General features: G+C 46.3%; 2 protein-coding genes and 1 non-coding gene across 13 annotated transcripts in view; all 3 read right to left on the reverse strand.

The window, feature by feature from the left end:
- The window catches only part of KIF1B (kinesin family member 1B), a 139,689-nt gene extending 133,470 nt beyond the window's left edge, over positions 1–6,219 (reverse strand). For 2 of the 7 annotated variants that reach the window (XM_061600568.1, XM_061600567.1), the window contains exon 1: positions 5,942–6,212. The gene's annotated coding sequence lies outside the window, so the exon portion shown is untranslated. Of the gene's footprint in view, positions 1–5,941 lie in introns of all 7 variants that reach the window. The other 5 variants (XM_061600569.1, XM_061600571.1, XM_061600566.1 and 2 more) reach the window with 5 other exon arrangements.
- A 4,222-nt stretch (positions 6,220–10,441) lies between these two features.
- Positions 10,442–22,070, reverse strand: part of UBE4B (ubiquitination factor E4B) — a 67,155-nt gene continuing 55,526 nt past the window's right edge. For all 5 annotated transcript variants that reach the window (XM_061600669.1, XM_061600668.1, XM_061600672.1 and 2 more), the window contains 4 exons: positions 20,851–21,042; positions 13,470–13,644; positions 12,785–12,931; positions 10,442–11,898 (listed from right to left, as the gene is read on the reverse strand). In XM_061600669.1, the coding sequence (XP_061456653.1) occupies positions 11,837–11,898; positions 12,785–12,931; positions 13,470–13,644; positions 20,851–21,042 (576 nt within the window). In that variant the 3' untranslated portion in view covers positions 10,442–11,836. The remainder of the gene's footprint in view (positions 11,899–12,784; positions 12,932–13,469; positions 13,645–20,850; positions 21,043–22,070) is intronic.
- TRNAE-UUC (transfer RNA glutamic acid (anticodon UUC)) lies at positions 12,539–12,607 on the reverse strand. The gene has a single exon. It is a non-coding gene; the product is annotated as a tRNA-Glu (tRNA).

The raw sequence follows: 22,070 nt of genomic DNA on the forward strand, positions 1-22,070 counted from the left end.
AACACAATTATCCATCAGAATTTGCACTTCTCCAAATTTTCTGTTCTTGACATAAAAAAATACCAAAATGCATTTTTAAAAAATTATAAATATTATATTCTGTTACATTCTGTATCTTAGCATGAGGCCAGGGCAGCACCCTGTTTACAATGAGGAGATGGCTAATTGTAGCAGCAATAAAACCTAAAAGGTGATGTCCATCATTAATCAGAGCAGACCCATTGAAATCAATGGAGATAAATTTCAATGAGTATGCTCTCGAGTATGACTAACACTGGATATCACCCCCTCAAAAAAAGCATAATCAGGAAAAAAGGCATGGACAGGGATAGACCTAACTGAAGCAGAGGTCAGTACTGTAAATAGCTACTAATTTTGTCATCTGTGGCAAGTAAGAACTGCTCTAGATGACTAGGCAAACAAATTTTACCAAAAAAAACCCTGATTCGTCCCTCCATTCCACAAATAACTAGCAGGTGCATATAGGGAAAAATATGAGTTGCTCACATATTTACAAGTCTGCCATAACCAAAACAGCAAAATAAAGCTTATCAGTTTGCATTCAGATTCAGATTTTGTAGAAGAGAGAAATAATTTAGGAGCCCTGCAGCAGGTATTTGTCTAAGAACTTGACTGTGACATTTACAGCTATTTCAATTTCATATGACTTGTTGTCTAGGCTGAGACGCCCTGCCTTCTTTTAAAAGACAAGTTCCTAGTCCTCAAGTTTGCAAGGTCTATATGATCTATAAACATATAAAGTCAGGTTCTGCCAGAAGTGAGGAAATCCCAAGGCCCTCCTGACTGGTCATAAACGCAACCCTGGAATGCAAGAGTCCAAATGCTTTTTCCAGCAGAGTTGGCAAAAATGTTACTGCCTGATTCAGGGAAATGTTTAGAGTTTTTCCAGCCCTCATTTCTTCTGAAGGTCCAACCTCTCTAAAAGGCTACTATATGCTGCCCAACCCAGGCCTCCTGGGTACCATACCTCTATCTTCATGCCTTCCACTCTTTTAATTGTGGGGGGGGCTTTGGCCCTCCAGATGCTGCTGAACTACAACTCCCATCAGCCCCAGCAAGCATGCCCAATGGCCAGGGATGATGGGAGTTGTAGTTCAGCAACATCTGGAGGGCCAAAGTTCCCCACACTGGCTATATTGCATCGCCCATCCTAGTCCCTGCCTGAGAAATACAAAATCATTAGGGGAGAATTAAATCTTGGAATACCTCAAACAAACATAAGCAAGTATTTGAGATCTGCATCATCAAAATTGCTACTTTTTCCTTCATCAGACAGTACACACAACCCGACAAAAGCTCCGCAAGTCAGACCGATGCATGAATAAGAAGCCAAAGCTGGCCTTTAAAACATACCAAGGGCATACACGTTGCCTTTAGAATTAAAATCTGACTGCCTTGGACAAAATCTTAATCACTGCACCATGACAAAGATGACAACAGAAACTGGGTCAGAGATGAGCATGTGCAAAGTTAACTCAGAGGAATCAAAGAGCAAGGAGTGAGAGGGAATGTACTGTCAGGGAACCAGAGAGACAGAGACTTCATCTCTGTCATCTTAATACAGGCTGGTAAACCTCTTTAAGTTTAAATGAAAGCCGCAATACCAAGTATCTGAATGCTATGAAGTTATGCATGAGTCACAAATCCACATTTTTCTCTCTTAATGCTCATATAGCTATGAAAGCATGAGAAGGAAGCTGCAATACCTTTAATCATCGTCATCATCATCAATTTCTATAGTGCTGAGCATATACTCAGCATTTTATAATAAATCATAAATAAAAATCCAGAGCAGTCAGTGCATGCAGGATGGAGACAAAAGGAACAGGGAGATGGAAGGATTAGGGCAAAAGCTTCAAAAGCTTTGCTCCGTACAGAGAAACACCAGGTTTTCACAATAAGGAATAATATAGAGAGAGAGAGCACGGAAACAACACCTATAGCATGAAAAGACAACTCATGGAGTCCTACAACCCCACCCTAGAAAATTCACCCTGAGCAGGAACAGAGACAGTTGTGAAAATGCAAGCAAGCTGTGGCAACTACAGAGACGAGCACAGGAGACCCAGTGTGCCTCTGCACTGAGCCACCGATTCCGTTTCTGACCTTCTGCCCTATCCCTGATTAAGGGATCCTAGAGGACTGGCAGATCATCATCCCAATATGGCTGCCCCGGTAATTGTGCTGTGCTGGATACAGAGAAGGGGGGGAGGGGAGGAACGCATCAAAACAGAACGGCAACTCTTTATGGTGGGGAAAAGGAAAAGGGCTGAAAAGAGGTAGATCTTAAAAAAAAGTAAAGCACAGAGCTTCCTGCCATTCCAAAAGAAGCCAGTGTTGTGGGAAATGGGGGGGGGGAGAACAGAGGTCAGTGTAGAATGGAGGTGAACTGAGCTCCAAGCCCCACCCTGCTTACAAGATGAAGCTCCAACAAGAGAGCTTCAGGAAAAACGGATGCAAGCCATGAATAAGAAGGAAGATGAGGATTCGGACCCACTCAGAAGAGGGTTTTCCGAGACCGCTCACACAGTGGAAACTGGAGGCAGGACAGCTGGAGATCTTGGGCTGGGATTCAAGGGGGAATCATCTCTTGTAAGGAAATAGGACCAGGGAGTTATTAAGCATAGACATTTTATTTGCGGGGAGGGTCTTTGCCAGGGAACACCACTGAAACTTCCTATAATTGGTAAGTGGTAGTAATCCTTAATTAGATCTTACTAGAAAAGAGGTGGGGCGGGGGAGGGAAGAGAGAGAGGACTATTCAAACTTGGCTGAGCTGGGAGGCATCCTCTGTGAACGTTTACGAAGACCAGGCTAATCAGGAGGTTTCAAACGATCAATGTTCTCAATAGAAACATTCTGGGAAGCAAGTGGAATTAATAAGAATATTGGGGGAGGGGGGAACTGTAAGATATCTCCATTTGGAATTGACTGGGCGGGGCAGACAAACTGGAACCGGTAAAGGAAAAGAGCTCGGAGGATGATGGGGTTATTCTGAGTCTGTTCTAAAGAGGGAAAGGGCAACGCAAGGAAACTACTGATTACAATAAATATATGTGAGACAGATACATTTATTTGTTTAGTGGCAGAAACATTTAAGGGTTGGAAAACCACAGGCAAGGCTGTCATTTACTGCTAGGAATTTAAAGAGGATTTTAGTTCCCAAAGATGTGTGCATCCTGCAATGCTTGCAGACCTGCACACAATCTTGTGGGCCAGAGGTACATACACACACACACATGCATATTTCATCCATATTTTGTATGTATACATAGCTGTATGCATAAATCATGTGTCATCATCAGATGCAAACACCTGCCCCCACCCACCCAATGACACATCACACAGAGATTCCCACCCCACCACCTAAATGCCCCAGATATCTATATATTTGGACCCAACAATCCCTTTGGAATCCAAGTATTTTGAATTTAAAGGCTAAAGAGCCACCTCCCCTTGTGCACTTACTGGGCTGGAAGGCCCTTCAGTGGGGCCAACTCCTAAACAAGAGAGACATCTGTAGCATGTGGATGTCTAGATTTGATGGATTCTTGATTCCAACATCTAGAACTGAGGGGGGGGCAGTTCAACAAGCCAGATATGCTGGACTACGACCTGGGAAACCAGGGTTCGAATCCCCACATAGCCAGGAAGCTCACTGGGTGACCTTGGGCCAGTCACTGCATCTCAGCCTCATGAAAACCCTATTCAGAGGGTCGCCATAAGTCGGAATCGACTTGAAGGCAGTACATTTACATTTAGTGCTACATTTTATATTAATTTGATTGCTTTTTATGATTCCTTTGCTGTTTGTGTGTGGCCTTGAAAAGTATTTATTAGATTATTATACAATGTTCTTAGGCAAGTATTAGTATTATTAAATACGAATAATCCTATGATCATCATCATCTTGAAGAAGTCACCTGGGGTCATAAGCTTTGGGAGGAGGGGTGCCAAGAGTAGAAGAACCACAGAGGGAAAATGTGGATGAGGTCAGCAGTGGCCAACCCCAGTCTCAGCTCTATCTAACCCTCCCCTGTACAGATCCACCCACTTAGTGGTGTTTTTTTCAGGGGGGCTGAGGCAAGGAAGGAGAGAGAAGCCCCTCCCCCCCACATACACATGCACCCAGGTGATCCTCTCCTGTTGTTGTTTTTTTGGGGGGGGAGAAGGAACAACGTAGGAATGTGGTCCATCTAGCTCCACACTGTCAACAGAGACTGGCAGTGGCTCCCCACAGTTTCAGAATCTTTGCCAGCCCTACCTGGAGATGCCAGGGACTCAAACCTGGAACCGTCTGCCTGCAAAGCAGATGTTTGGCCACTGAGCTACAGCCCTTCCCTTCAGGCACAGGAAAGCAGAAAGCTGTCTGAGCGGAGGGAGACCCTGGTTCCACCCCCTGCTCCCTCCCAGAGGGTTTTCCAGAGATTTTTGAAAACCATCTTGCTCCGGAGAGCCTTTGGGAGGGACTGATGGGAGAATCTGAGACGGTTTTTATGCTTTTTAATTTTTAGTCCCTTTGGTACCACTCCCATATATGTGTGTGTGTGTGTGTATATAATGTGTGTGTATTTATATGTATATATGTGTGTGTGTGTGTGTATATATATATATATATATAAATTGTATTTTATATATTTTAATTTGCTGTTAATGTTTTTGTGTTTTTTATTATGTACAATTTTATTATGTATGTGTGCAATTGTATTGTAAGCCGCCCTGAGTGCCCAATTATAGGGCAGAAAAGTGGGATAGAAATATTTTAAATACATAATAGATAAATAAATAAATAAAAGCTCAGAACTGTCTACTGGATTGTCAAGCGTTTCAGATAAGGTTCTCTTCCAGCCCTGCCTGGAGATGCCACTGGGGCTTGAACCTGGGCCCTTCTGCATGCAAAGCACATGCTCTACTTCTGAGCTATAGAGTTGGACCATTGGGGGCCATCTAACTCAGTACTGTCTACACTGACTGATAATAACTCTCTATGGTTTCAGAGATAACAACCTAGCCAAGTTTGGAGGGGGGATGTTGAACCTGGGCCCCTCTGCATGCACAGCAAGTGCTCTACACCCATGGTCTTCCACCTTGGGGTCCCCAGATGTTGGTGAAATGAGATAGAAATGGACTGCCTTCAAGTCGATCCTGACTTATGGCGACCCTATGAATAGGGTGTTCATGGTAAGTGGTATGGCGAGGAGGTTTCCCATTGCCTTCCTCTACAACTCCCAAAATCTCTCCAGGGTTTCAGGTAGGGGGCAGGGAGCATTCCCTGCCCAACTGGAGATGCCACTGGGGATCAAACCTGGGGCCTTCTGCATGCAAAGGAGATGTTCTGCCTCTGAACTATGGAGTCGACCATTGGGGTCCATCTAATTCAGATTTTTTGTCTCCAATCACCAACAATCTTTCTATGGCCCCAGAGACAAGAACATTATCCCAGCCAATGGGGGGGGGAAGGGGGTTCTCACCTGGGACCTTCTGCATGCACAGAAGGTGCTCTACATCCGTGTTCTTCTACCTTGGGGTCCCCAGATGTTGGTGGACTACAACTCCCATTACCCCTGGCTGCTGGCTAAGCTAGCTGGGGTTGATGGGAGCTGAAGTGCGACAACACCCCCAAGACGGAAGAACCGTGGTCGACACTGACTGCCAGCAGCGGCTCTCCAGTGTTTCCGGAAGGGGCAGCATTCCTAGCCCTAAGTGGAGAAGCCTCCGAGGATCGAACCCGTGTCCTCCTGCGCGCAAAATAGAGGCTTTTACCCGCTGAGCTGTGGCCCCTCCCAATTGAGAATGGGGTGGAGCTGAGAATGTATGGGTAAAGACAGGGGAGGGGGAGAAGAGGAAGGAGGCTTCGAAGAGGGGGCCCCACCCTCACAGCTGCTCACGTGACCACCACCCACCTACCCTCCCTTTTTACCTCAGCGCAGTGTCAAGGGCGGAGGCGACCCCCGGCGCCGCCGTTACTCAGCAGCCTCGCAGGGGAAGACAATAAGCGGCGACGAAGCCAGCGGGATAGAGGCCGCCGAGCCCCATCACGGAGCCCCCAGGCCGGCGAAGAGCGGTATCGGAAGAGAAAGAAGGGGGGGGGGGAAGAATTCAAGGGAGGAGGCGGAGCAACGAAGCATCCGACACGAGCGCCGCGGCTACACTGACCAAGAGAAATAGCGCTGGAATTGCTCCCTCCACCCGAGAGAAGCCCCGCCTCCCTTCCCCTGACTTCCTCCAATCAGACGCGGAGAGGTGCTCCCTCGCAGTAGCGGATAGGCGGCTTGAGACGTCTGTTCGCAACCCGAGAAGGAGGGGGCTATAGAAGGCTTTACCTGCTAATCACAGCGCGCCTCTTGGCCAATCCAAGTAAGGACCAAGTAAGGGTGGGACGGCTACGGCGGAGCCAGCCAATAAGCATTCAAAAAAGGAATTATTTCTTTCTCTCGGCTCCATCCTAGGAATGCTCCCTGGAGTTCTTTCAGCGGCTGCGTAGGAACATGCGGGTGCTCCCTCTGGCGGAGGGACAAAGAAATCCGATGACGGAACCTTCCGCAGGGGGATATAAAAAAGAGGCGACGGAGTTCCCTTATATGCGCTTGCCTTTATGACTGATTACGTCAGTGAGGGGAAACTTGGAGGAATTGTGCTTTTTCTGAGCGGCAGACAAGGAGAGCTTTAGGCACAGTAGTAGCAAATTCAGAAGTGTAGGGTCCCTTCATGATAGTCACAGTCATCCTTTTTTGTTGCTGGATTTTTGAGAATGAGATCTTTTTTAATGCTTTCTCCCACAACATACATCTCTAGGAGGCAATCGGCATGAAAGGGGGGTAGCATTAGCTACTGAAAAGAGTCTTCTCAGTGGCCGACTCACCTCCTTTCACCCTGATCCATTCCAATCAGCGGGAAAAGACAAGAAAGCATGTTAGAAGACTCTTCTCAGTGACTAACACACTCCTCATTCATGCTGTCTGACTTGTAGGATGCTGTGGACGTAGGGACCCTGCTCCCAAAAATGTAGAGGGACTCATACACACCTGAGACTCTGGACAACCACACCCGTGGGCACAGGGCTATGGGGGAAATAGTTTCTTCGAAGGGATTCAGAAGTAGAGGGAGGGAGGGAAGACCACTGATTCACAATTTATGTCACTGCTTGTACATGCACGTGCAACATGAATGTGTGAATGCAGCAAGTGCTCCATTAATACGACTGCCACACAGAGGTGCTCTGCAGGGAGCTAGGATTCTCTGCAGGGAGCTAGGATTTCTCGTGGCTTTTCTGTCTAGTACATTTAGATTCAAACCCAAGTTTTTCAAGTGGGTAATGTGTGAAATACCCCGTGGACGTTGGGGGGGAAATTCTAAATCCAGGCTTGAAAAGGTATAACAAAAAATGGTTTGTTCTTTCCTCGGGTTGGACTAAAGAAGAAAAGAGTGTCTGTGTATGCATAATATTATACTTGATATAATGCATAAGGTGTGCAGGCCCAGAAAAAAACTGAGAAACATTTTTTCCAGTCTCTCTAATACACACATATATGAACTTTCATGGAGGATTTAAAATACCAAGGATTACATTAAATGTGGGGGGATTAAAAGGAGTAATGGTGAGAAAGGGCTGTTGCCTTCATGCGGACTACCTGAAGCTGTCCAGTTGGCCACTGTGGGAAACAGTTTGCTGGCTTAGGTGAGCCTCTGGCCTGATTCAGCAGGGATCTCCTTTTCACAGCCTTCCCTGCTTAGGTGAGCAGCATTGTGTTTGTTTAAATTATAGTAATTACTTCTGAATTTGCCTATATATACCATATAAGCAAAAGTGTGTCCTTTTTGTATGGGTGTGATGCATTCCTTTCTCTTTTTCTGGCAATGTGTAAATGACCACTCTATTTTCTTGTCCCTGGATTAGCCCAAATGGAAGGGTATACAATGATTAAAAAATAAATAAACCTTTCTGCGCAACATAGCAATGTCACTGAAGATGGATGGTGAGCCTAATTACAAATTCTGTCATGAAATAAAATGGACTGCCTTCAAGCTGATTCAGACTTATGGGCAACCCTATGAACAGGGTTTTCCTGGTAAGCGGTATTCAGAGGGGGCTCACCATTGCCTTCCTCTGAGGCTGAGAGGCAGTGACTGGCCCAAGGTCACCCAGCGAGCTTCATGGCTGTGTGGGGATTCGAACCTTGGTCTCCGAGGTCATAGTCCAACACCTTAACCACTACACCACACTGGCTCTCACAAAAATACAGTAGGGCCCCGCTTTTCGGCGTTCTGCTAATACGGCAGCTTTCAATTAGAGTAAGGCCCCACTCATACGGCACTTGTTCCTCTTGTATGGCGTTTTTCGGCCATTGGGCGCCATTCTATTGAATGAGTTCTGCTTTTTGGCGGGTTTTGCTTTTAGGCGGGGGTCTGGAACGTAACCCACCGTATGAGTGGGGCCCTACTGTACATTAGAGGAATATGTGCATAAAAATAAATATGTTAGTCAAAGCAACATACAAAAATGCATTATGTCAGGAGAAATTGCTTCAAAAAATGTGCACGTTGGTCAAAACTGCATACAAAAATGTTTTATCAGGAGAAACGCCCACTAAAATGCTAGTGCACTTTCACGAGGATCTGGCAAATTGCTGTGGAATTGTGGAGAACAGAATGCAAGACTGGAAAAAATGAGAAACGGAAAGAACCAAAACTGACAGGTTTTCCCATCCCTGTCTCGTTTTCCAGTCTTAGGATTCTCCACATTTCCACGGCTTGCAATTTAAAAAAGAAAGAAAATTCATCAGTATTACATTTGTCCTAACATGTTTGCATGCATTCTTTGCCTAATCTACCCTGGTCTCCCAGGTCGCACTCCAACACCTTAACCACTACGTCTAAATTATATCATACACGCTAAAAATCAGAGATGATCAGCAGCATCACAATCAGCATTACTGTCTACCCTCCTCATTCTGTGGGATCTTCTGAAATACATTTTCCTCTCAGCAGGAGGCAAATAATAGAATTGACTCTGGTCAGTAATTGAGTTGTGCTCTTTAAACACCTATATTGTAGATAATTTGGTGTTGTTGTAGTTAATTACTGCCTCAAATACCTCTAACATTGCCATTTTGTAACGGGGGACAGGAATGTAAATGTAAATATACTGCCTTCAAGTCGATTCCGACTTATGGCGCCCCTATGAATAGGGTTTTCCTGGTAAGCAGTATTCAGAGGGGGTTCACCATTGCCTTCCTCTGAGGCTGAGAGGCAATGACTGGCCCAAGATCACCCAGTGAGCTTCGTGGCTGTGTGGGGATTCGAACCCTGGCCTCCCAGGTCGTAGTCCAGCACCTTAACCACTACGCCACACTGGCTCACACCAGGGGCACAAATAGCTTCAAGTTAGTTTTCAGGTCTAATTTGTATCCTAGAAGACAAAATTGGATTACTGTTTAGGATTTAAATGCTACCTATTTTCCCGCTTCCTTCATCTTTCAGTACTTGTCTAAGGCCAGAAACAGATACTACAAAAGAGAACACACACGGATGATCATCACCAGGACCCTGAGATCATCCTGAGGCCCTTCTCTGGGTGCTCCCACCATATGTATTTTCAACTAAAAATAGTCATGTGGTGGTTAGAATATCAGATTAGGACCAGAGACCTGGAATCAAACCCCTACTCAGCCACAGAGTGACCTTAGGCCAGTCATAGGGTTGTATCCTATATTAGTCCTACACACCCATTGAAATTGATGGGCATGACTAACTTAGGTCTATTCATTTCAATGGGTGTACTCTGAGTAGGGCTTGGTTGGGATACAACCTGTAGGGGGGTATCCAACCAAGTCATTACATGACCTGAATGACATCCACTGGCTCAGCAGAACTTCCCTTGAGAGCAACAGCTCTAACGGATAAGCCCCAAAGCTCATCTAGTCCAGTATCCTGGTCTCACAGTGGCCGACCAGACACTCCAGTGAGAAGCCCGCAAGCAGGACCTGAGTGCAACAGCAGCTCTCGCCCCACTTGTGATTCGCAGTAACTGGTGTTCAGAGGCATAATGCTTCCAACAGTGGAAGTAGAAAAACCCCTGTGCAACCCCAAACCCCCAAATCTGCTCTACGGATTCCCCCAACCCTCCAGAATAGACTTGGATTGGAGAGGAAGGAATTTTCATTGCATATGGAGAAGTTATACCACTCATGAAGTGACTTAATTAGAAACAAGCCAGCCTCTCTCAGCCTAACCTACCACACAGGGTTGTTGAGAGGATAAAACGGGTAAACAGAGTGTGATGCACACCGCCTTGACTCTTCAAGAGGAAAGGAAGGACAAAGCACATTTCCAACTCTGATTCAATATCCCATCCAATCACCCACCCACTGGGCACACAAAATATATAAAGGGGAGAGAGAGACAGACACACACAGGAGCGTTTTTGTGAATGTGTATCACCATTTATTGTAGTTCAAGAATCAGGAACTGAACAGAGGACACTGTCAGCGGGGGGAAAAAGAGAAAGAAAACATTTTCTTTTCAGGCTTAATTTTTTTTAAAACACTGTAGTTTCAAATCCTTTTTAAAAAGGAAATTCAAGTATCTTTAAGCAGGGGTCAGTCATACAAAAATGTTTCATCTTTTTTATATAGTTTCTGGTTTTTTTTAAAAAAGCAAGTCTACTTTTTTCTGCACCCTTTTTTTTTGCGCTTTGGTAAGGCCAAGCCATGGATACAAAACCAGTATGCAACATAAAAATGGATCTCCTGCCTTGACTGTTAGGCGCCGAGACTAAAATGATCCACCACCACCCGGCCCCCTGGGGGACAAGCTCCTAAAAGACTCAGAATCATCATCATTTAGCTTATTACATCTCTGGCTTTAAAAGAATTTTCTATACATAGCTCTCTCTATATATATCTTTTAAGTCACTGAAGTTCTGGTACTCCACACCAATTTCTTTCCGGCAGCTGTTTTAGTATATTCTGTATTACGAGGCTTTAAAAAAGAGACACACACACACCAACAACAACTGAAAAGAACCCCTAGAGCATTAAGTCTCTCCCAAAAGACATGTCAAACAGCTAAAAATCAACGTGCCAAAAAAAGGGAAGAAGAGGAAAAGAAATTTGCCATTGTGAAGTACTCTTCTTGTGTATGACTTACCAAATAAAAATAAATGAATATGTATAATAGAAAAATAAGAGACCCGCCCCCACCCCCAAGATTAACACTTGCTGCAGGCACGCTTCTCTTTTCAAGATTATATTCTCTTGGGGTGAGAGAAGGGTTTTGTTTAATATACAGGGAATATTTTCTTCACATTACAGAAAAAAAAGGATAGTGCAGGAAAAGGTGACAAGGAAGAAAAGAAAGAGTGTGTGTAGGTTACTTTAGCAGCAAAATGTTCAAGGTTTCAACCACAATCAAATTAACGGAGCTCTGGCAATATTTAAAAAAAAAAAAATTGAGGCTTTTGCTGCCCTGATCCATATGTCTTTCGCTAAAAAGAATTCAGCTGTATAAACCCCAATTATGAGATGTCAGAGGATTTTTGCCTCATAACAAGAGCCAGCTTCCTAACTTATCCCCCACAATGCTATCAACCACATTTGATCACTTAAATATATGTACAAGAATTAAGCTGCTTTAAAAAAAATTATCTAGTTTTGTTCCTTCTCTTCGACCACATGCTTCTGGGTCATTTGCAACAGACACTGTGTGAGCTCCAGCCCAGCCAGCTTCGACTTCCAAATGTATCGGCACATCCCCACGATCCCTCACCCTGCTCTTCAGTTGACCTTTGGCATGTGTGCTGCCAGGTGTCAAGTGCTCACTGGTCTGAGTTATGTTTGTCCCTCATCCAGGCTTGGATTTGCTCTTTCAGCTCCGGCACTGAAAGGGGAGGGGAATGGATTGGGTTGGGAAGAAAAGTTAAAAGGCAAAACACTTCACCATAATAAAGCACTCTTTATTCAGAACACCCACTACCTGAAAGATCATCTCGCCCCTTATATACCTACTCAATCACTGCACTCTGAAGGTGAGCAGGTGAGGGCCTCCTGCAGATACTATCCCATCAGGAGGTCCGTTCTACACAATATAGGAAGTGGACCTTTTGTGGCACTGACCCTTTGGAATTCCCTCCCCTTAAATATTAGACAGGTGCCATCTGTTATCTTTTCGGAGCTTACTGAAGACCTTCCTCTTTCAACAAGCCTTTTAAGTAGAGACCTTATCCCAGTCTGCATCTGCACTGCAACTGCTTTTTAAGATGTTTTAAAAGTTGTTTTTTTAAGATGTCTGTTTATAGATGCCTTTAGTATTTTGTCCCTTGTTTGCTGCCCTGGGCCCCTTCTGGGAGAAAGGGCAGAATAGAAATTCAATAAGTACTAATGAATGATGTATTGAATTCACTGGAATATAGGAAGCTGCCTTATACAGTCAGACCAAAGGTCCATCTAGTTCAGTACTGCATACACTGACTGGCAGCAGGTCTCTAGGGTTTCAGGCAAGGAACATTCCTAGCCCTAAGTAGAGATGCCAGGGTTCGAACCTGGGACCTTCTGCATGAAAAGCAGATGCTCTACCACTGAGCTATGGCACTTTAAGACACTTTAAAACATCTTAACAAAACATCTTCAAAAACATGTTTAAAAAACAACTTTGAAAACATCTTAAAAAGCAATTCCAGCACCGACACAGACTGGGATAAGGGCTCTACTTCAAAGGCTTCTAACACCTGGATCACAACACAAGTCTCTCCACCAGCTCTTCCTACCTGGTTCCAGCATGTTTTCTGTTAGTGTTTGCCGATTGAACGGATCTGTGGAGGAATTCAGAAGGTGCCGGAGGATGATGGATCTATCCATGATGGTCCCAGATGGCAACCTCACAGGGTCAGTCATCAGCGTATCCATGAGTGGATCTGGAGAGGGATATTTAAGCTTGTCAAAACTTTAACTTCAAACTCCCTTGCACCCGTACTGAGAGAACTGGAGACTAGAGAGATTTTAAAACACAAGGTTGCAATTCAATGTAGGACTAAGGTAAACTTTCTGCCAGCACAAGGAGAAATCCTTGTGCAACAAAACATGCTCCCCCTCTACTCCCCACCTAAAATCTGTTCTGGAGGCGTCCACCACCACGACAACCCTCCAGGGCAGATATGGAGACAGTGCAGGGCCTTCAAGGGGAGGAGAATCCCATTGCACTAGCACTAATCTTTGTACTAGTACAAGCATTTTGTTGAATATCACCCATAACCACACAATGACATACAGGTATCATGGTGCACCTTGAGTGCATCAGTATAGAATTAAAAAAAAATCTGGTGAAAGCACAGGCAAGCTTGATTCTATGGAAATTTACCATACAGCTAATTGATTGGTTAAAATTCTAGCCCATCCTTCATCAACTGACACTCCCAGAGCAAAGTTGCTGCCTCCCCACAAAAATCTACTTACCTCTAAACTCGTCAGGAGCATCACTGTAGTCAATTTCAGCCCGGGCATTCTTGGCAACAATTTCTTCCACCTTCTCTGCTAGCAGCTTGAATTTTTCTATTGCGATCGTCGACTTGATTCCAGCTTTCCTCATCTTTGAAATTACCTCCTCAAACAGTTCCTTGCTGTAGGACCTCTGCAAAACCAGAAAGCATGACCACATGAGCCAAGCAAGAAGTACTTTCTCAGCAGCTTTTCACCATCTTCCAGCTGAGTGTTAACCATCCTTTGCTTCTGTAGCTGACGCCGTTCATAATACATGGCACAAACCAGGCAGGGAGACCCTGGGGCCCCTCCAGTTGTTGCTGGACTCCCAACACCCATCAGCCCCAGCCAGCCAGCACAGCAAATGGTCAGGGATGGTGGGAGTTCAGCAACATCTGTGGAAGGCCATAGGGTTCCTCATCCTTAACGTAACCAGTCAGAATAAAAATGGCTGCATCCACTGGAGAAGGTGCTGTTTTTGCACTTTGACAGAATCACAGCGCACATGACACTGTCCATTCATCTCCCCAGTTCCAAGACTTTGAGAACTAGGTGCCAGGGACTTAACGGCAGTGAAAAAACCCCACGGTCCTAGAATTAGCACATAGCGCGGAGCATAAGTAAGGTTATCCCCTCCTGCAATGGACTGGCAGCATGTGAGCTTCTGTGTACAGCAATGGAGTGACAGATACTGCTGGTGAGTAAAAAAAAAAATCTTCTCCCTTCCTTGCCATGTCAATTGCAAAAAAAATCCTGCCATAGGAGTCACAGCGTGCAAGTCGGCACCTGCTGGGAGCTTGCCAGTTCGATGCAGTATCAATGCAGGATGGACACCGCTCCGATTCTAGGGCAGTATGGTTACCGGAAAAATATCAGATCAGCCACTAGGAAGGAGGGAGGGAGGGGAGCACACTTCCTCGGCAGCAGAGAGAAGATTGCAGCCAAAATATCAAACAACAAAGCCATGTGATTGCTTCGATTCTGCAGACAGAGAGGGTTTATTCACCTGCCGGCCTACACACTTACTTCAGGTGCTGGGGTGGAAATTGAACCTTTGTATCAGGATAGGTAATCTCAACAAGCAGAACCTTAAAAAGGCAACCTGTGGTGGTATGACTTGGGAATCTCGATTTCTTCCTTCTTGAGGACTTTTTTCTAATCAGCTCCATCACATCGAGTTGCTCAGATACTCAAATACAGATTTATCTGCAGTGCAGTGATCAACATGCAATGTGCCCACTTCTTTACTCAATGCCAGCTCAGCAGGGAAAATGTTTTGTGTATGTATGGCACAATGCCAAGCACACACTTTTGGGCTTCATAAATTACATGACATTTTGCAAATCAAAGAACAAATGCTTTGGAGAATCTGAACTATGCAGTAGGGGTAATTTCATCAAATTGCCTTTTTTTAAAATAAAAATAATAAACATCCAACTATTACAAAACAACCATTGGCTCTTTCTTCCTAAGAATTTTCTTCCTTGCTCTTGCCAAACAAGGGACTGCCTTTCCCCCAAATTAGAGAGGTGAAGAACTAACATTTCTTATTTGGTATTCTTTTGGAGCAAGTGGCCACAAGGATGCCATAAACTAAGGCAAAAACAGGAACTAAAGCATCCTACATAAAGTGGCTTGGGGTTCATTAAAATGACTAGGGGAAAAGGCTGTAAGCTCAGCGGCAGAGCATCTGTTTCACATGCAGAAAGTCCCGGGTTCAATCAATCCCTGGCATCTCCAGGTAGGGCTGGAAGACACCCCTGCCCAAAATCCTGGAGAGCAGCTGCCAATCAGTGTAGACATGACCTGGCATAAGGCAGCTTCCTATGATCTTGTAACTCTTTTCAAACTTGTTAGGATGCTTCCACACAACAGATAGTTGACATCCCAGTCCACTAACCCAAAAAAAAAGTGGCGATGGTGAGGACAAACAAAGCTAGCAAAAGCAGCAGGATAAAAACTGAGAAAGGTCACACCTTCAGGCAGGTGGTAGATGGGAGGAGATGTCTTCACTTTTTAACATCATCATCATCCTCCAGGGTCCACTATTTATTTATTTTATTTATTTAATTACGCTTTTAAACCGCCCTATAGCAACGAGCTCTCAGGGCAGTGTACAGCAAAATAAAACCACATTTAAAAAACGAACAAGTGTGGATTAAAACATACAGTATAAAACATATTTAAAAACAAAATTAAAATACGAATAAAATAAAAATACAATTACAGTTAAGTTTAAAATAAAATTAAATTTAAGTTTAAAAGTTTAAAATGCCTGGGCGAAGAGGTAGGTTTTTACCTGGCGCCGAAAAGATAACAAAGAAGGCGCCAGGCGTATCTCATCTGGGAGGGCATTCCATAATTCGGGGGCCACCACTGAAAAGGCCCTAGATCTAATTGTTGTTCTCCAGGCCTCCCTATGAGTTGGGACCCGGAGAAGGGCCTTAGATGTCGAGCGCAGTGAACGGGTAGGTACATAGCAAGTGAGGCGTTCCATCAGATATTGCGGTCCGATGCCGTTAAGGGCTTTATAGGTAAGAACCAACACTTTGAATCTGGCCCGGAAACATATAGGTAGCCAGTGTAGTTGGGCCAGAATAGGTGTTATATGGTCGAATTTCTTCGTCCCAGTAAGAACTCTGGCCGCAGCATTCTGCACTAGCTGAAGTTTCCGAATCGTCTTCAAAGGTAACCCTACGTAGAGTGCATTACAGTAATCCAATCTAGAGGTTACCAGAGCGTGAATAACTGAGGCGAGGTTCTCCCTGTCCAGATAGGGTCGTAGTTGGGCTACCAGCCGAAGCTGGTAGAATGCATTCCGTGCCACCGAGGCTACCTGAACCTCAAGTGACAGGAGCGGATCTAATAAGACCCCCAAACTACGGACCTGCTCCTTTAGGGGGAGTGTAACCCCATCCAGAGCAGGTCTGACATCAACCACCTGGGCAGAGTACCCCCCCACCAACAGCATCTCAGTCTTGTCAGGATTGAGTTTCAGTTTATTAGCTCTCATCCAGTCCATTATCGCGGCCAGGCAGCGGTTCAGTACATTGACAGCCTCACCTGAGGAAGATGAAAAGGAGAAGTAGAGTTGCGTATCATCAGCATATTGCTGAAAACGCACTCCAAAACTCCTGATGACCTCACCCAGCGGCTTCATATAGATATTAAAGAGCATGGGGGACAGAACTGAACCCTGCGGGACCCCATATTGGAGTACCCAGGGACTCGAGTAATGCTCCCCAAGCATCACCTTCTGGAGGCGATTCCCAAGATAGGAGTGCAGCCACTGCCAAGCAGTGCCTCCAATTCCCAAGTCCGTGAGTCGCCCCAGAAGGATACCATGGTCGATGGTATCAAAAGGCGCCGAGAGATCAAGGAGAACCAACAGAGTTACACTCCCTCTGTCTTTCTCCCGACAGAGGTCATCATACAGGGCGACCAAGGCCGTTTCTGTACCAAACCCCGGCCGAAAGCCCGATTGAAATGGGTCCAGATAATCAGTTTCATCCAAGAGAGCCTGGAGTTGGTGAGCGACCACGCGCTCTAGAACCTTGCCCAGAAATGGAACATTTGCTACCGGTCTATAGTTGTTAAAATTATCAGGGTCCAAGGAGGGCTTTTTTAGGAGCGGTCTCACCACTGCCTGTTTCAGGCAGAGTGGGACCACTCCCTCTCGTAAAGAGGCATTAATCACCTCCTTGGCCCAACCGGCTGTTCCATTCCTGCTAGCTTTTATTAGCCATGAAGGGCAAGGGTCCAGAGCAGAAGTGGTCGCCCGCACCTGTCCGAGCACCTTGTCCACATCCTCGAGCTGTACCAACTGAAACTCATCCAATAAAACCGGACAACACTGTGTTCTGGACACCTCATTAGATTCAACTGCTACAATATTGGAGTCAAGGTCCCGGCGGATGTTAGTGATCTTATCTTGGAAGTGCCTGGCAAACTCATTACAGCGGGCTATCGATGGTTGTATTGCATCCGGAGGACCAGAGTGTAAAAGTCCTCGGACAACTTATAAAGTTCCGCTGGGCGGTTACAAGATGACTGAATAGAGGCAGCAAAGTACTGCTTCTTTGCTGCCCTCACCGCCTTCACATAACGTTTGGTAGAGGCCTTCACAAGAGCATAATTACAGCTGTCGGGAGTTCGCCTCCATTTGCACTCAAGCCGTCTCCTTTCTTGCTTCATCACTCTTAGCTCCGAGGTAAACCAAGGAGCAGGGTTTCGACAGAATCGTCAGTTTTATCAGCCGGAAAATTCCCTAGAGCCCTTTGAAATCCCTCAGGGTTCATTAGTCTCCAGGGACGGACCATCTTAATCGGTCCTCCACCCTTGCAGAGGGGAGAAGACAATGTGAGTCTAAATCTCAATAGGCGGTGATCTGTCCATGACAAAGGAATAGATGTAAAATTCCTCACTCCCAGATCACCATCCCCTAACCCAGTGGCAAAAATCAAGTCTAGAGTATGTCCTGACACATGCGTAGGGCCAGTAACAAATTGAGACAGCCCCATGGCTGTCATGGAAGTCATGAAGTCCTGAGCCGCTCCAGACAAAGCAGCCTCGGCATGGATGTTGAGATCCCCCAATACCAGAAGCTTGGGGGATCGCAACACCAAATCCGAGACCACCTCCGTCAGCTCAGTTAGGGAAGCTGTTGGGCAGCAGGGTGGACGGTACACCAACAGTATTCCCAGTCTGTCTCGCTGACCCAACGCAATGTGCAGACACTCCAGGCCATTAGCCACCTGGATAGGGTGCCTAACGAGAGGAATGGAACTTTTATAGACCACAGCGATTCCCCCTCCCCGACCCTCGGATCTACCCAGATGCTGGACCGAATATCCAGGTGGGCACAACTGGGAGAGATTAATACCTCCCAGATCGCTCACCCAGGTTTCGGTAATACATGCCAGATCGGCCGCCTCATCCATAATTAAATCATGGATGAGGGAGGTTTTATTATTTACCGATCTGGCATTAAGAAGCAGCAACTGGAGATCCGAGGGTTGGCTGATAAGACTACCAGCAATCCTGTGGGTGTGAGGAGGACCGGAACACGGCACAGCCACCAGTTGTCTGGGTCGAGTTCCCCTTAACTGGCATGTCTTCCTCACAGCGCCATACCTCCCATTACCCGTCACTGCACTGATTGGGGCCCCCTCTGGTCCTCCCTCCCAGCACACTATCCTCTCGCCCAGGCACATAATAAAAATAAAATAAATAACAAAGCTCATATTTTATACACAATCACACACTCATTCATACAGCCACTCAAACATCCAAATAGCACAGCAGCAACAGCAATGTCCCAGCAGCCAGCGGGTCGCAACCGCGGCAGCCGCAACGGCAGGGGCTCAGGAGCGATGGAGCGACGATGCCCCCCAACCAAACAGCAGCATCAATGGCAGCAATCACAAAGGCTGTAGGGTCCAGGCGACAGCAACAACGATTAGCAGCGACGACAACAATCCCAAGACGGTTCAAGGGTGTCGGGACGAAGCAGTAGTAAAACAACACCCAGATCCGCGGCAGTCACAGCAACGGCGATGGCAACTCAGGCGGCAGGTCGCGGCAGCAGCAGCGGCAAGCGCCCAGCACTCGAAACGGCAGCAACAGCAGGAAGGCGACGTCCGGGTCCACGACGGCCGCACAATGATGACGGTCACCACAGTCTAGCAGCAACGACAGCGGAGCGCCCAAGCCCACAGCAGTCACGCCGAAATCCAGGGCGCGGAGCCGCGACGGCAGAGACTGCCCAACAGCCCAGGGACACTCCGGCGAAAGCAGAAACAGAAGCCCACCACAACCAGAGGCAGAGATGGAACCAGGAGGCGACAACGGCCGAGACCAGCACACCGGGAGAGCAGGCACAAGCCAACACAAGCCGGGGAGGGACAAAAAGCTGAACACTCCCGCCGAAGAATGAACAAATGTCAGCAGCAGCAGCAGAGAGACAGCAGCGAGATAAAAGGCCGCTACCATCCCCGGACTCAATTAGCCGCAACACCCGGCTCCTGCGGTTCCCGCGGTCCTCAGTTACCACGCCAAGATTGCAAAAGGGTGGGTGGAGGCGGTTGGAGAAAAAAACATTCGCTCACCTTTCCAACCCTTTCTAATCCCAGGTAAGCCCCAATCTCAATAAAGCCGTGATTAAGAATGTTAAGAATGTTAAAGTGCTAAGTGCTAAGAATGTTAAAAGAATGTTAAAAGATATTTAAAAAGATAAACGGCAGGAGCTACAAACACAGCTTCTCTTCCTATGCCGCCATCTTAGGTACTATGGCCACCTCCGAACTATTTCTCTCCACAGCCCTGCGCTTCAACCCCTTCCATCTATACCACGTGTTTTAGATGTAATAGTAGACCCCTTTAAATACCCAGTACGTATTAGGCATCAGCTACCAGAAGCTCAGAGATGTATCTAACGCTAGTCCTACTCAGCGGTAGACTCAATGAAGTTAAATGGATGAGACTAACTGAGGCCTATCCATTTCAGTGGGTCTATTCTGAGCAGGACTTGAGTGGATGCAGCCCCAACCTTCCTTCCCCAAGGTAGTGCCCTCCAGATATTTGGACTACAGATCCCATTAATTCTACTCTGGGATTTTTTTAAAAAAATTTAGGGCAGGCCAGAAATCTTTTTTAAATAAATAAAATCCTTAAGAATTGGCCATGCTGGTTGAAATTAACGTCAGACATCTGGAAGGCACCAGACTGGGGACGTTTGCTCTAAAACATGCAACCAAGACCCCCTCCATCACCAAGAAAACATTCAGTAACTTTTTCATCCCAGGGTGGAAGGGAGCTTGTGCACATTTGCCATTTCGCCCTGGGGCCGTTCATTTTTTGCCCAGGATTGTCATGGTCTGGATATGCCGCACAGCTATTTGAAGGACCCAAGTTTCCCTGAAATGGCAAGCCCTGCACATTAGGGCCAGTGGATTCATGTATGCTTCCCACCTCAGAAATGTGAATGTCTGCAAGTGCAGGCACACACATAAGAGAGAGGGGTAAGCAATGGCCTTCCCATACTGGAAAAGAAACAAAATGGATCAATATCCTGCTGCTATGGAGATGGCAAAAGGAGATACCCCAGGGCTGGGGAACCTATGGCCCTTCTGGATGATGCCGGACCCCAATTCCCATCAGCCCCGTCAGCCAGCATGACCAATAGTCAGAGAAGACAATGGGAGTTGTTGTCCGACAACATCTGGGAAGGCCACAGCTTCCCCATCCCTGTACTATACATTTCATTCAGGTCTGTTTGTCCCCAAGCAAGTGCACTCATCTCCTTTCTACCTTCTGCACACTCTTCTTCTTGCCCCAAGATTTTGGCCTCCTCACTCACCTGGTCATCAGCTATTTGTTTTGCAAAGCGAGCGCAGTCGAGCTGCAAGTAGATGTCTGTCAGCTGGTCCAAAAGCTTCTTTGGTTCAAACCCGTACTTCTCGGGGTTCTCGACTTTCAGGTCACGGCACTTGGGGCCGCACAACTGCTGAAGGTTGAAGTTCAGCATAGCCGCCAAACGTGGTCCAAGTTCCTGGAAAGGTCACCGAAGAAGCATTATTTGAGGGGAAATCTCGAGCCGTGCTCCATGCACAAGGAGGAATGATACTGGAGAAACAAAGCTGACTTTTCCTCCTTATTCTGCAACTGCATTAAATTTCCCCAATGTAGTTTGCCCATCTCTACCATTTCCTCCATCAAAACCTGTTTGCTTCGTCCCATGACACCCAATGGAAACCCAGTCTGCCACCATCTGCTTCCTGGCTTCTGTTCCTCTTGGTCACACCCTAGGAGTGTGCAGAATGTCTACAACTGTCTTGAGTTGGTGGAAATCTGGGTCCTCGTATCATCTACTCACTCACTGCTCCTTGTACAAGAGGGACCTTTTGACTGTACACAAGGAGGCCACTCTTGTGCCCATGAATGCTTGCCCCCAACCCCTGGCATGCATTTGCTTAATTCTTTTTCAGGCTCCACTGGCTTGACGGACAAAGGCTTCCCAAGAGGTACAATCGGCACCACTGCAAATGGACCCCACAGCAGCCACTAACCCAGAGGCAGCCAACCAGGTGCGTCAAAAATATTTTGGACTACAGCTCCCATCAGCCCCCACCAGCACGGGCAAGAGCCTGGGATTATGGTAGTTGTAATCCAAAATCTGGAAGGCACTGTGTTGGTTTACCCCTGTGCTAAAGAGGATTCACTGCTTGTCCTCTCAAAGCACAGCTGTCTTCAGCAAGGTAAGGCATTTAAAGGAAGCTAAATCAATACTGTTAATAATAGATGGCCAAAGAATCAGATCTCCATGCGCCTCACATGGAATTACAGATCAATCTCTTCTACTGTCTTATCTAGAATTTGAGAACTGGGCACGTCAAAAAACTTACATACCTAACCAAGGAAACAAACCCATGGCACCAGGACAGGTGGAGCATTACCATGGTTAAAGAACTAAAGAACCTACCAAGCTCGTGCATTTCACCCCCCAGCCTTCCATTTCCATCACATCCACACCAAGCTAGTAAACACTACACCATGGTTCCTCATCATCATCATCAACTA

The sequence above is a fragment of the Rhineura floridana genome, chromosome 18 (assembly GCF_030035675.1).
Source record: "Rhineura floridana isolate rRhiFlo1 chromosome 18, rRhiFlo1.hap2, whole genome shotgun sequence".
Taxonomy (NCBI): domain Eukaryota; kingdom Metazoa; phylum Chordata; class Lepidosauria; order Squamata; family Rhineuridae; genus Rhineura; species Rhineura floridana.